A 13,504-nucleotide genomic window follows, 5' to 3' on the forward strand; every position below is an offset into this window, starting at 1 on the left:
ATATCTATACGAGTAACATTGAGATACCGCCTACCTCTACACGATATAAGCTGGGAGAGGGGGGCCCATCAAATGGAGAGTATTGAACGTCGGTTTCAAAAGGAGTGTCAACAATCCTCTTGTTAGTGAGATGTGCACGCTCAAAGAGATCCATATATACTTTGACTGAGATGAAAGATAACCCTTCAGGGAAGAGATCACCTCAATACTTAGAAAATAACGTAGCCAACCCAAGTCTTTCATAGCAAAACCTTGAGCCGAGTCACATAATGATTCAATTATATCATAATAATCACCAGTAATAGTTATATATATCATCAACATACAAAGATTTGAAATACAAGGGTCCGAAGATACGACTTCTATTTGTACGCTTGACAAACAAGGTGTAATCGTGATAACTAAATAAGGAAATCAAGAAGGTGATCACAATGAAGAACAACTCAAACCAAGTTCGGAATTTGTTTGAGACCATAAAAAGCTTTGTGAAACTTGCAAACACGCTCGGGGTTGATGTGCAACACTAGAAGGAGGTGTCATGTAAATTTCTTTGTGAAGAGCACCACATGCATCTTAGGCACTTTGCTATTTCCTTCACAAGATTGGAGATTTTCTTACGTATTTAAGAAAACACTACAACAAATCTCACTATTACCGACGATTTTTTTCGTCGCTAATAACCCGATATTCGTTGCTAAATATATTTAGCGACGATTTTTATCGTTGCTAAATGTCCGTGCCTAAATATATTTAGCGACGAAATAGTCGTCGCTAAATCTTTACCGACGATATTAGCGACGATTGTTTCGTCCCTAAATGTTTAAACGATGAGTTTTTTTTAATTATTTAGCGACGACTTTATCGTCGCTAATTTGCGCAGACTAATTTCGCGCGCTAATTAGCGACGATAAAGTCGTCGCATTTTTTTTTTCGATTTTTGAAATTATTAATTTTTATCGTCGTTAATTATTTATTTTTTTATTTTGTTTTCTGTTTATGAAATTCTAAAATGAAAAATCAAATAAAAATCAAATTATATTATCGAAATGAACTTATATATAAAATACGGTTACGATTTCGATTATCGTCAAATATGTAAATAAAAATCTACCATATACAAAATATGTAATAAAACACTAGTCGCGACCTTTGCTTCGTCGTCCCGCCGCTCGTTTTCCCCCGCCTCGACGTGAAACGCTCTTCTGGTGGCGCTGAAACTCTGCATGGTGCGGCGGGATTACAATTTGCTCATCGGCCGACTGACTCGTACCGCCGGGCGTCGTCTGCTGGCTACCATCGGGAGTCCTCTGCTGGCCGCCCGTCGGAGTGTGGACGCCTGACGTCGGAGTCTGGACACCGGCCGTCGAAGTCTGGACACCGGCCGTCGGAGTCTGCTGACTGTGGGTCGACGGAGCCTGCTGCGAACTTTGTGGAAATTGAGGCATAAACGAGCTCAGGTTGAGGCTGGGCACCTGACTCTTTATTGCCTCGGCGAACGAGGTGAGGGTCGACGTGAACACCTCCTGGGAGATATATCCTGGATGCGAGGTCCCAGCCTCCGAACTACCGTAGACTTCGGCGATGTCAGCCGCCATCCGTGCTCCCTGTGGCATCAAACGTCCGACGCCGGTCAAGTGATCACTCCGCGAACCCATAATATCGCGGAACGCCTGCTGTTTGAACTTACAGGTGGAGATAAAGCTTGCTAACATTTTCATAGGCAATGGAAAATACAAAGTTGACGACATATTCAAGTTATTACTACGGATAAATGTTTTCATCTTCATCCCACCGAGCTTCAAGTTACTTAACACAACACCTTAATCATCAGTTTTTGTGGGAGCTTACCATGCTGTCAGAACGATCCTCCACGCTTTCTTAAAAATATCCTTAGTAGTGCATTTTTTTGTGGCCTTGTAGTAGCCATAGTTGAGGTCATTGAGCAACGGCGGATGCGCAATATATTGTGTCCTTCCTTTATAAGATTAATTAATTCCTCCAAGGTCTAAGATCCTTGCACTTTTAAAAATGCCATGTTTATTCTTATTTTTTATTATTATTTATATTAAATGTATAAGTTGAATTTTCTTTTACATTAACTAAGTTTCCTTCAATTAAAAAATAAGTTAATAAATGTATAGACTTTATGTAATTTGTCATTTGTTTAATTATCAAGGAGAATACATTTTTACCCGCGTTCAAAGTTTTGTTTATTTTTAAGTAGTAAACTACAATTTTCATCTTTATATGGTTTTTTTTAGTTTTAAGCCTTATAAGCCAATTAATTTTTTTGTTTATATTTATTTATCTATATTCTATATGTACCATGTATGCCATCTATTTTGGATCTTAATATTGTTGAAGAAAATTGGAAAACTATATATAGGTTTTCATTAAAAAGAAATGAAAAGGTTTCTTTAATGATCATATTTGAATGAAATAATAAAGAATGATGTTCTTAATTATATAACGTATGTGTGGCTACGTCATCACTTTTGGTCACATATGACCTAATCTTGATAACGGATTATGAATAGTAATTGGTATTCAAGCATCAAAACTGGTCAAATGATAGATTATAAACTTGAAACGATAACTTCTGAATTAGATACTGATTGTAGTTGCAGGACCACACTAGTGATAATTATTGTAACGTACGATATGAGCTGTGTGATGTTTTCTCATATATCTTGCCCCACACACACACACACACACACACACACACACACACACACACACATATATATATATATATATATACCCTATATATATATATTTTATGAGATTTTGGCCGGAGTTCAAGCCCTTACACTGCCCCTTCCAACAATAATTAGAGTATTTTTGCTTGAAATTTCTAGTTTGACATAGATAAATAAAAGTATTCTGCAATATAGATACTTTTAGATCACATATTTGAGCATAACGTAAATATGAGGTTTATAACTCCTGGATTAGGTCTGATGTAGACACGGTTAAGTATTTTATATATAATTAATGGTTTTTATTTGATAATGGTTATCTAAAATTTCAGTTATTGCTAGGTTAAAGCATTTGATGGCTACTTATTATTTTATTAAGGATATAGATGAATCTCAGTGGAATTGGCTAGCTAGAACAAATGTGTCTACTCATTAGTCACCCTCACATAAAGATAAGCAAATCAGGTCATTTGTCACTGTACAGCATATTATTAGCATTACCTCACACATTCAAGATAACCCACACATGGTCTTTTATTCTTTCTTTCCCTCTTATCTTTTGGCTGGATTAATTCAAATGCCTTCCCATTGATAACATAAATAATAATAATAATAATAATAATAATAATAGAACTTTCATAATTGCGTGATAATTAAATGACTAGCTTAACGTTAACACATATGAAAGTTTATCAGCATCTCAAAAGAGAAGCAAGAGAAACAAGACACATGGGTAGAGATCATGACAGAATTAATAGAGAGAAACACAAAGCCTCTTTAATCAGAGCTAAGATATTACACAAGACACAATTAGCATCAATTCTAAACACAAAACAAGGATGAAATTGTTGTCATTTCGAATGACATGCCAATATCATGAAATAAATCATCTGGTAGTGCCATCAAATTGTCAGCACAAGGTATCAGTTGCTGTGGCTGCTCATGAAACCCACCCACCAACGATGATCCCATGCTTTGCCATGAATTATTTGACGCTGCAATAATAACTAAATATCATCATCATCAAACACACATATGATACTATCTATATGTGATCAGCAAATAGGTATTAATTAGTACCAGTTGTCATCCTAGATCGCTTGAAAAGAGTCCTGTCTCTCGCTCTCTTCCGAGCCATCTCTCTAGCCGCCTTGGCCGTGGCCGCGCTGTAAGTCGATCTTGACGACAAGGACGACGATGATCGGCTTCTTCGATATTCCTTCTTTTTATTCTTGCCAGTACTACTCGTCTTCTGGCTTTGCTCGGCGGGCTCGACGTCGAGGCCCGAATCGCCGACGGCCTCGCCCTCGGAGTTGAGGCCCGGGTAGCGCTCGCGGCGGAGCTTCGTGATTTCGGGGCGGGCCAGGCGGAGGAGCCACTCGACGGCCTTGCTGGCTCGCTCGACGCGGAGCATGTCTTGGAGATCGAACAGCTGTCGCGCCACCTCGATCGACAGCCTCGTCCTCCGGTGCCTCAGCCTGTTCTTCACCGCTATCTTGCTGTGCCTATCGCTCGCCTTCTTCTTCTTCTTCATCTTCGTCTCCTCTTCTTCATCTTCTATCGCAGCCGTCGGATCGTCGGTCACGGTCGACGCTTGGTGGTGGTGGTGGTGGTGGTAATGGGGATTTTGGGCGTGGACGAGGGCAATATCGTCAAGATAATTGATGTGGTGGTGATGACTATGAGGTTGGAGGTGGAATGATGATGATGTGTTTTGAGGGTTGAGAATAATGGAAGAGTCGGCGAAGGAGCTGGGAAATGTGGCCTCGTGAGTTTTCCAGCCATAGATCAAGCTAGGGTTCACAGGAAGGTACTGAAACATTGTTTTTTTTCTTTTCTTTTGTGGACGATGATGGTTTATGCGTAGATCTATACAATACAACACTATGAACCTTTCAACACCTCAAAGGTTTGTGCAGATATATAGTGTTTTGTTTGTGTAAAACCTAAATGTCAGCTTCTATGAGGTATAGGGGCTTAAATATGGCTAGAATATTATATACATTTATTTTTTTGTGGAGCTAGCCTGACTCTATGTTGTGTCTACAGTACTTTTTCTTTCTCTCATCTGACCTGAAAACCAGTACACTAGCTACTAGAGTAAGCACAGAAACAACATTTTGATATTATGTAATAGTGCTTCTTTTGGTACGTATGCGTAGCTCGTACCCACACACACACACATATATATATATATATATATATGTATATGTATGAATGTATATAGCTCCCTGTGTGTTTTATGTTTTATCTAGTGTGGAATTGTGTGTACTGTGAGAAGTGGATTTATGGTAAAGTGGGACAACTAATTGAAGAGCCATCTTTTCTCAACCTTTTTACCCAAAAGTTTTTGTGAGTGTTTTGAGAGAGAGAGAGAGAGAGAGAGAGAGAGAGAGAAAGAGAGGTTACACATGTTGTGGGAGCTGAATAAAGATGGGATAATTATCAATTTATTTAAATTTGTTATTCCGTATTTATTATTTTACTTTGTGATTTTGAGTCTTAAATAAATTTAATTTCTTTACTTCTTTCTTTATTAACCGATTAGAACTGTTAGATTTTTCCAGTTATATAGAATATATACGGTTTTTAAGAAACTTTGCTACATATGTATTATCATATCTCTATAGATTTGTAATAGTTAAATCGAGGACTAATTATTGATTGATTTTACGGGTAGGGTATATTGAGAATAATTTATTGGCATATGTAGCGCCTTGGTTTGGATGTGAACCCTAGGAAGCAAGTAGATTTATCCGTAAAAACTCATTTTTCTTGAGATTTGATTATTCTAATCTTTTTAAAATCGAGTATGAATTTAGAAACTAGTTTCAACATAATTATGATTTTAAGAACTAAATAACCGATTTCTTTTATATCTGTTTTAAAATTGGATCCGGATTTTAAATAAATCGGTTATTTAGTTCTTAAAATCATAATTATGTTGAAACTAGTTTTTAAATTCATACTCGATTCTAAAAGGATTAGAGTGATCAAATCCTAAGAAAAATGAGTCATGTAATTATGTCCATAATTGTACGGATAAATCTGCTTGCTTCTTAGGGTTCACATCCAAACCAAGCCGCTATATATGCCGATAAATTATTCTCAATATACCTACCCGTAAAATCAAACCATAATTACTCCTCTGTTGATTTAACTATTACAAAGCAATAAAGATATGATAATATATATGTAGCAAAGTTTCTTAAAAATTGTATATATTATATATAACTGGAAAATTTAGCAATTCTAATCAATTCATAAAGTAAAGAAGTTAAATTTAGTCAAGACTCAAAATCACAAAGTAAAATAATAAATATCGAAATAAATTTAAATAAATTGATAATTATCTCATCTTGATTCGTCTCCCACAACATATGATTTTAAGAACTAAATAACCGATTTGGATAATCGAATATTTGGATAATCGACTGTCAATTTCGGAATAAATTGGAGCAATTATTGGACCAAATATTTAAAATCAAATTTTTGGAATTTGATATTAAAAATGCCCAAAATCAAACCGTCAGCATAGTAGAATCAACAAGATAATTATGGTTTTCTTATGCGGAGATGCTTATGGATAGTGAGGATAATTGATGGGAATATATAGCCCCAGTTTGGTTACAACGTACTTGTATCTTTGATGGGGTGTTTGTGACTTAAATCTAAAATGTTTGATATTATCTTTATCGATATATTTAGAATTGCTAATATTTTCCAATATATATCATTTCTGGTAAGTTTTGTTTCTTTTTTTTAGATATTTTTCTCGGCACACAATAGCAGAATCAATGTGGCTAATTATGGTTAGATTTACGGTGAGGGCATAGATATTGATTGACATATACAACCCTAGATTTGGTTGTTCAATATAGAGACTAGGAGTGTTTTTGTACAATTACCATATCTTTGCCTTTGTGTGTTTGTGCAACTTAAAACCTTTGCTATTTTTTTAATCAATTAATTTAGAAATTGCTATTTTTTCCAATTTTTGTCTCTATATATATAACATTTAAAGGAAATTTTGTTTCCTTTTTTTTTTTTTCATTGTTTTCCTGGCTATAATAGTAGAATCAACGGGGTGTAAATGTGTAATTAAGGTTTGTTCTGTGGCATGCCGAGATAATTAATTGGCATGTATGTCCCTAGTTTGGTTGCTAGACCCTATAGAGACAATGATAGTTATTTGTACAAGGATGGACAGTATTGCCCTTTTTAGATATAGACATTTATGTCCTATTTCAAGTTTTCTTTCTAAATTAATATTTTTTAATATTAAATTTTATGTAAATTTACTAGAGAAAAAACATAAAAATGGTAATGTAGAGGGAATTAATGACATTTTTTCGTACTTATAATATATATATATATATATATATATATATATATATACCGTTTTAATTATTGAGTGTTTCTGTCTTAACTTTAAAATCTTTGTTAATTTCTAAATACATTAATTTATAATTTCTATATTTACATAAAGTATATACGGTTAGGGTAATTAAATAGCATATATAGCCCTAAATTTAGCTGTTCCTGAGTCCTAGCAAGACTAGGACAATTATTTGTACAATTGTCATAAGTGTGTTTGTGTCTTAATTTTATGTATTTTTATTATAAATATCGATTTTTCAAAGTCGTTTTCGCTAAAAAGTGAAACCCATCACTCATCTCTCTCCTTGTCTGTCTAATCCATCTACCACCAAACCAATGTTAGAATGTTGTGAATTCACTACCATGCGTGCTTATCTGTTACCCCCACCAAAGTGCTCTCTCTCTCACTCTCTCTCTCTCTCTCTCGTACTTGTCACAAACTGGAAATTATTGAAAGAAAGTCCCTGTAAGTCCAAGCCCTAACCAATCATTCAACGCCACAACGACATCATTTTTTTTTTGCTACAGAAAATTGACAATTAGTCTTACATGCTTTTGAAAGCCCATGTATATATTATATTCTACGCTAGCTTATAATCTTTCCCAAAATGCATGCCGCTTTATATTAACAATTTCCCCTCACCCATTTTTCTCCTTCACATAATATACACAATAATAAACTTATTTTCTTATATGTGGTAGCGGTATAATTGTTTCAATTTAGTGTGTGCGTTATTTGATTCTTTCATTGTTTGTCTCTTTTTTATGAGGACCACAAAGCAGGGATATATCAGAGTTGCTTTCAGGAGGAGATAACTATGGGCAAGTCTTTGTGAAAAGGGTGATGAATGTACAAACACACATTTTAGAGTGGAGTGGGTGACAATGAGATATTGCATATATTGGGGATTGAAACCCTAAAAGTCATGTTTACTCAAGTACACGACTTTTCACTTCCTCAATACTATACTTGATGACTTCTCTTATTTCACCTTCGTTTTTGGAAAAGAGTACAGTGTAAAAAAAATTATATCAATTTTTATTTATTTATATTCAGCTACTCTAGGTAGTGATGTGCCTGATTTTCTTCAGGATGTATGCGTCATTATCCAAAGACTTTGACTGCTCAACATATCCTTGGAATTATTGGCAAATTTATTGTGAATATTACATTAGATTGAATTGAAATTAATTCCGGTGTAAAGTTGATGAACAGGGGAGAGGAATAGAGTCTATTTGTTGCTTTTTATCCCTTGTCCTTGCTGCTGAGAAGAATATACCTTTATCAGTAGTGTTTGTGTATATATAATGATATGAAATCAAGCATATTTGCAGGACCATTAATTTACCATGTAATGTGGGCCTAGTTTGTGATAAAACTAATTTATGTATACGGTTTTCATTTCTTAACTTATACTAATTAAGTATTTGATAGGGGATAAAAACAAGGGTACGAGTACATCATGATGTTTGGAACAAACTTGGTATTGTTTGACTCTTCAGTAATTTGACACGACATTTAGTAAGCATAGATGTAATTATATAATTAGATCTATCAATAGTTAGTGAGTATCTGTATGATTAAATTAAATTATAGATTTACTGTATCAACAAAGACAAATGTGCATAATTTAAAATATTAATTCATATAATTTTGAATATTTTTACTCATTTATGTTGAATATTTAGTAAGATATTAATGAATTAGGTTTAATAATAATATTATTTAATAAATTTATACATGAAAAATGATGTTTTTTCTTTATTTACTTCTTCTAAAATGTTTATATATATATTTACTAAATAGTCATCTGCACGATAAAGAGAAATCTTCAGACTTATGGATCATGACTCATGATTAAATAAAAAAAAGATCATTACATTTTCAGGACCTTCTGAAATAGTTATTTACTTTTTTTTTTGTTATGTTTTTCGTTTTTTGTTTTACTTATTGATTTGAATCGGTTGATACTTTAATTTAAGTCAATTTTGGCGGAGATAAATATTTTCTTCCAATAGGAGCTATTATGATTGCAAATTAGCCTAATGCAATTGCAAACCACATTAATAAAAGAGCTCTGTTTTTTTCATGTGTTTTTTTTTATGTGGTGGCCGAATATGGTCAATTTTAATATCATAAAGGAATCGTAGTTGTGTTTTTTTTTTCTTCATGGTTAATATAATTTGACATTTGCATGTAAGAGTTATTATTACATTGATAATATATAGCTGATTTAAATTATAGGAAAAAATGTGACCTCATGTTTTGCAACATTTTGTGACATCTTTTTTGGCCAGGATAGATCACACAAGTTACGATTTTGCGTCAAGTTTTTAGGTGACTACCATTTTGATTGAAAAAATTATTTTCGCAAAAAATCCGCATCGAATACCTTGTACGTGTTGCATCAATATAGATACTATGCCATTAGTGGTTTTTTCTTTATGTGTTGTTCGTTTCGAGCTTGATAGTTTGTGAGAGTCAAAAATTGTTACTTGGGTTGATGCCATTATTTTGTGTTGTTAGCTTGTCTTGTTCTATTCTATTTATTTGTGAGTGACAAATTAATATTTATAGTTTGTACATCGTGATTGTGTATTCACATTAATTATGACCGTGTACACTTGAAAGAGTGTTTTAATGAAAGTGAGTAGACCTTAGTTTTCAAGGGAGTTTGAGTTAAAATTCATAGTAATTCAGAAAATCTATGATGACCATCATTTAGTTAAGGTTGACATATACAATTATCAGATGGAGGTGAATTTGTACAAAATTTCATTTGAGCCCACCAGATGTAGGCTGGGGTATGCTTATTAATTACTAATTACTGAAATTGGATTAACAATCTAGTCATGCATTTTGTTCGAATATTTTATGTGGCAACTTGGATCAGAAGACCAAATTTCAATAGTTTTGATTTTATCAGTTTTTTAGAGAATTTATGAAAAGTTTTAAATTTCAAAAAGTTTAGTACCTATTGTGTATTTAGATTTTAGACACGTTAAGAACTATCTTACTAAATTCCTGATAAATGTTTACCTACGTAAGTTTTGCCCATATTTTTTTAGCGTATTCTTGCTCAAAGGCAAAAAATATGAAAAAAATAATTAAAAAAAACTTAAGGACCCATATTTTGTTATGGCTAATTTCCGAATGTGATAATTCCTATAAAGGAAAATTACTAACATATCAATTTTTATTTTGTCTTTTTATCGTTACATTTTTATCATTTTAAATTTGTTAAGTTAGCCCAGTTCCATATATATATATATATATATATATGTATATATATATATATATATATATATATATATATATAATATAGAGAGAGAGATAGATAGTTATGTGAATGTATTTTAAAGTCTTTAAGGACTTAAAGTGACTTCCTAAATATGTTGAGCAATAATTATCTTTCTAAAGTTTAAGTTTCATATAATCAAAGACCATAATTAAATAATCTCCAACTTATATTTTGTGTTGGAAACAAAGGGAAAATGATATATATATATATATATATATATATATATATATATTAATATTACTAAAGAGAGTGGTCATTTAGACATCCTACAGTATAATTTTAGATTAACAATTCAATAATTTTGAAAATCTCTCTAATTAGAATAAGACGCATGCGTAAACTTTGAAAAAAATAGAGATGATGAGCTGTGACATATTTTAATATTTGAATAACTAGATTATAATATATATATATATATATATATATATATATATATATATATATATATATTGATTTAAAATTAACCTATCTGTGATTCCAAAATAACATTTTGCTGAATAACCTGTATGTAAATAGAATGCAAGCGTATCGAATTTAAAGTTTACGAATGAGCTCTTTTTGGGTGTTCTAGCTAAATATATAGCTAATTGAAATTAATGGATTTAGAATATATTCATGATTTAGATTAGTGAAATAGTTAAAATTTACAACCATGTGCAAGTAGGTGTCAATATTTCCTTACATTGTTAATAATTCCTTTTTATACAGTTATCCATTAATTAATTGTTTAAATACAATGGTCAGTGATTTTGTAGTGTAAAAAGATTTGGACATCTTATTTTGTTAAAAATTTAAAAGTCCGACTTTTTTTTAAATAAAGATATGTTATTTTAACGATTTTGCTAGATAACCATATACTTATTTTGTGTATGTTTTTATATGATAGGATAACCAACGAAATAACCTTATTAGGAAACGGTTATCCGATCCCGGAAAACACTCTTTGATAGTGAGTTGTGTGTGTAATATAAAGCCAGACATCATTGTCTAAGATAATAACCAAATTAGCATATATGCGATTTGTATCCTTGACATCAAGTTGTTCTTGTACTTTATTATAAAATAAAATAAAAATAGCAGGCTAGCAATGAAAAGTTAGGTCGTTGTCTGTACTTAGTTTGGGTCGTTTTATGCATTATATATAAAACCTAAATGTGAAGTTGACATTTCTTTTCTGTATCTGTAAGCAAGCATTTGAATTTTCTAGTTATTTTTTGGTCCTTAAATTTATCTTTTTGAATTCAGAACACTGAATTTTCTTACAACATCTACATCTCTACTAAAAATTTGTTGAAAATTTCAGCGAAAAGTTGCATGTTTCAAACAGAGAAGTGATTTTTATTTTAGCAATATCACTTGACATACCTGTTATTGTGAATGAATTAGGGAACTTTTAAATAAAAATACTTAATAAGTAACACCGTGATATTATTATGAGTGGCCAAAATTGCTTGTCCAAAAAAAAAAAACTACTATTTAGATATTACAAACACTTAATAACCTTGAATATTTCACGTGAGACACCTTCTCACACGAAAAATCAATGTAATTCATTTAGGTCCGTCCACACAAGGAAGTACAAAGCTAGCTACGTCTCCTCTGAATTTTTCAAAATTAAAAATTTTACCAACAATTTAACAGTTTTTATAATATTTAGTCTAAAATTATATGATTTTTCATATATGCCCAATTTTACAATTTTTATAATATTTCATCTAAAATTATATGATTTTTCATATATGCCCCCCCTGAGTAATTGTTTTCTTACACACCCCTTTAAGAATTTTGATTTTTCTTCTAATTGCAAATCTTGACTCCTCCATTGAACACAATCCACTGCTTGATCCATGGATTTTTAAGAGCTCAATATATAATGAACACAAGCGACCGCTTGTCAATGCTCGTTTTCTTGATCCACCGGCAACATGAGCATCCTCAGCCACTGTTGATGATCTTCAACAACATCAATGTTGAGGCTCCATTTACAACCTGAAAAAGGAAAATGGAATCTCTAATTTTTTTGTGTGGTTTTGATGGAAAAAAAATATAGAAATGAAAATAAAATATGAGGGTAAGTATGAGGGAAAATATAGCACATGTGTGGATTCCATTTTCCGTAAAATATTGGGTGAAAAATGGAATGCATCCAAATTTATGCATGAGGGGGACTATAATTGTGTCTATTTTCTACTTTATCCTCTTATATCCCTCCTATTTTTTTCATAACTTTCAAGCACAATATAATTTTTTTTTTATTTTCTCTCTTATTTTCCATTTAATTTTTGTATTCCCTCATATTTTAATTTTTCCTCGCACTTTCCAAGTTTCAAACCGAGTCTGAGAGATGCAGTGAAATTACATGTTTCATACCCAGATACATTCTCTAAGCTTAAGTTTTCTACAAATAAATATTTAAGGACTGCAAATGCAGGTAAGCCATATGTCCATAGTCAAAACATCCCACATTGGAGGAAGATAGAATATCATACACAGAAATCGCAAGAATATTATATCATGTCATAGAAATATTTCTAGAAGTTACCGGTATAGTTCAAATATGTATAAATTATGTCTCTCGCAAAATGGCACCTGAAAATGACATCCATAAATATAATGATTTTAAAGTTAAAAATGTAATGAACCTCTTTCAAACGACTATAAAGACCCAATATCTATATATATATATAATTCCAAGCAGGAAACCCAGCAATAAATGAATAAAAATAGATAATTTGAATAAAACGAATCTTAAAAAATGTTTGTCTAAGATTAATAAAATAGCTAAAATTTAAATTTTCGTAAAAATCATATTCCAATAATTTTATGTCCATCTATATAAATGTTTATATAAGGTAAATATTTTATATCCAGGCTTTCAATATATTTATAACATGGTCAACTTTAGAAGGAAAAAAAAAACTTATAACTTTGATTTTTTCTTATAAATAACAAAACATTTGGCTATTTTTCTAATTTATTAGTTTCGAATAGTTATTTTGTATAATGTTTTGAAGAAAATAAACAGGTACATCAGTGAGTCATCTCCAACTATCATGTAGCATTTTTCTCAGCACCAAAACCATTCATTAGACTTAAAAAAAAAGGGGGAAAAAGACGGAGAAA

At 32.0% G+C, this 13,504-nt stretch overlaps 1 protein-coding gene across 2 annotated transcripts; it reads right to left on the reverse strand.

The window, feature by feature from the left end:
* Positions 1 to 3,324: 3,324 nt before the first annotated feature.
* Positions 3,325 to 4,865, reverse strand: BRC1 (TCP family transcription factor). Of its 2 annotated transcripts, none has more exons than XM_089629180.1 (2): positions 3,780 to 4,865; positions 3,325 to 3,706 (listed from the first exon to the last, which is right to left on the reverse strand). In XM_089629180.1, the coding sequence occupies exons 1-2, from the start codon at positions 4,519 to 4,521 to the stop codon at positions 3,522 to 3,524; spliced, it is 927 nt and encodes a 308-aa protein (XP_089485306.1). In that variant the 5' UTR covers positions 4,522 to 4,865; the 3' UTR covers positions 3,325 to 3,521. The 2 variants fall into 2 exon arrangements, with proteins under 2 accessions (XP_089485306.1, XP_089485307.1); XM_089629181.1 differs by having other exon boundaries at positions 3,325 to 3,694; positions 3,780 to 4,859.
* Between the last annotated feature and the right edge of the window lie 8,639 nt (positions 4,866 to 13,504).

Source organism: Urtica dioica, chromosome 10, assembly GCF_054948205.1.
Source record: "Urtica dioica subsp. dioica isolate 48M chromosome 10, U.dioica_male_clone48M_v1_H2, whole genome shotgun sequence".
NCBI lineage: Eukaryota > Viridiplantae > Streptophyta > Magnoliopsida > Rosales > Urticaceae > Urtica > Urtica dioica.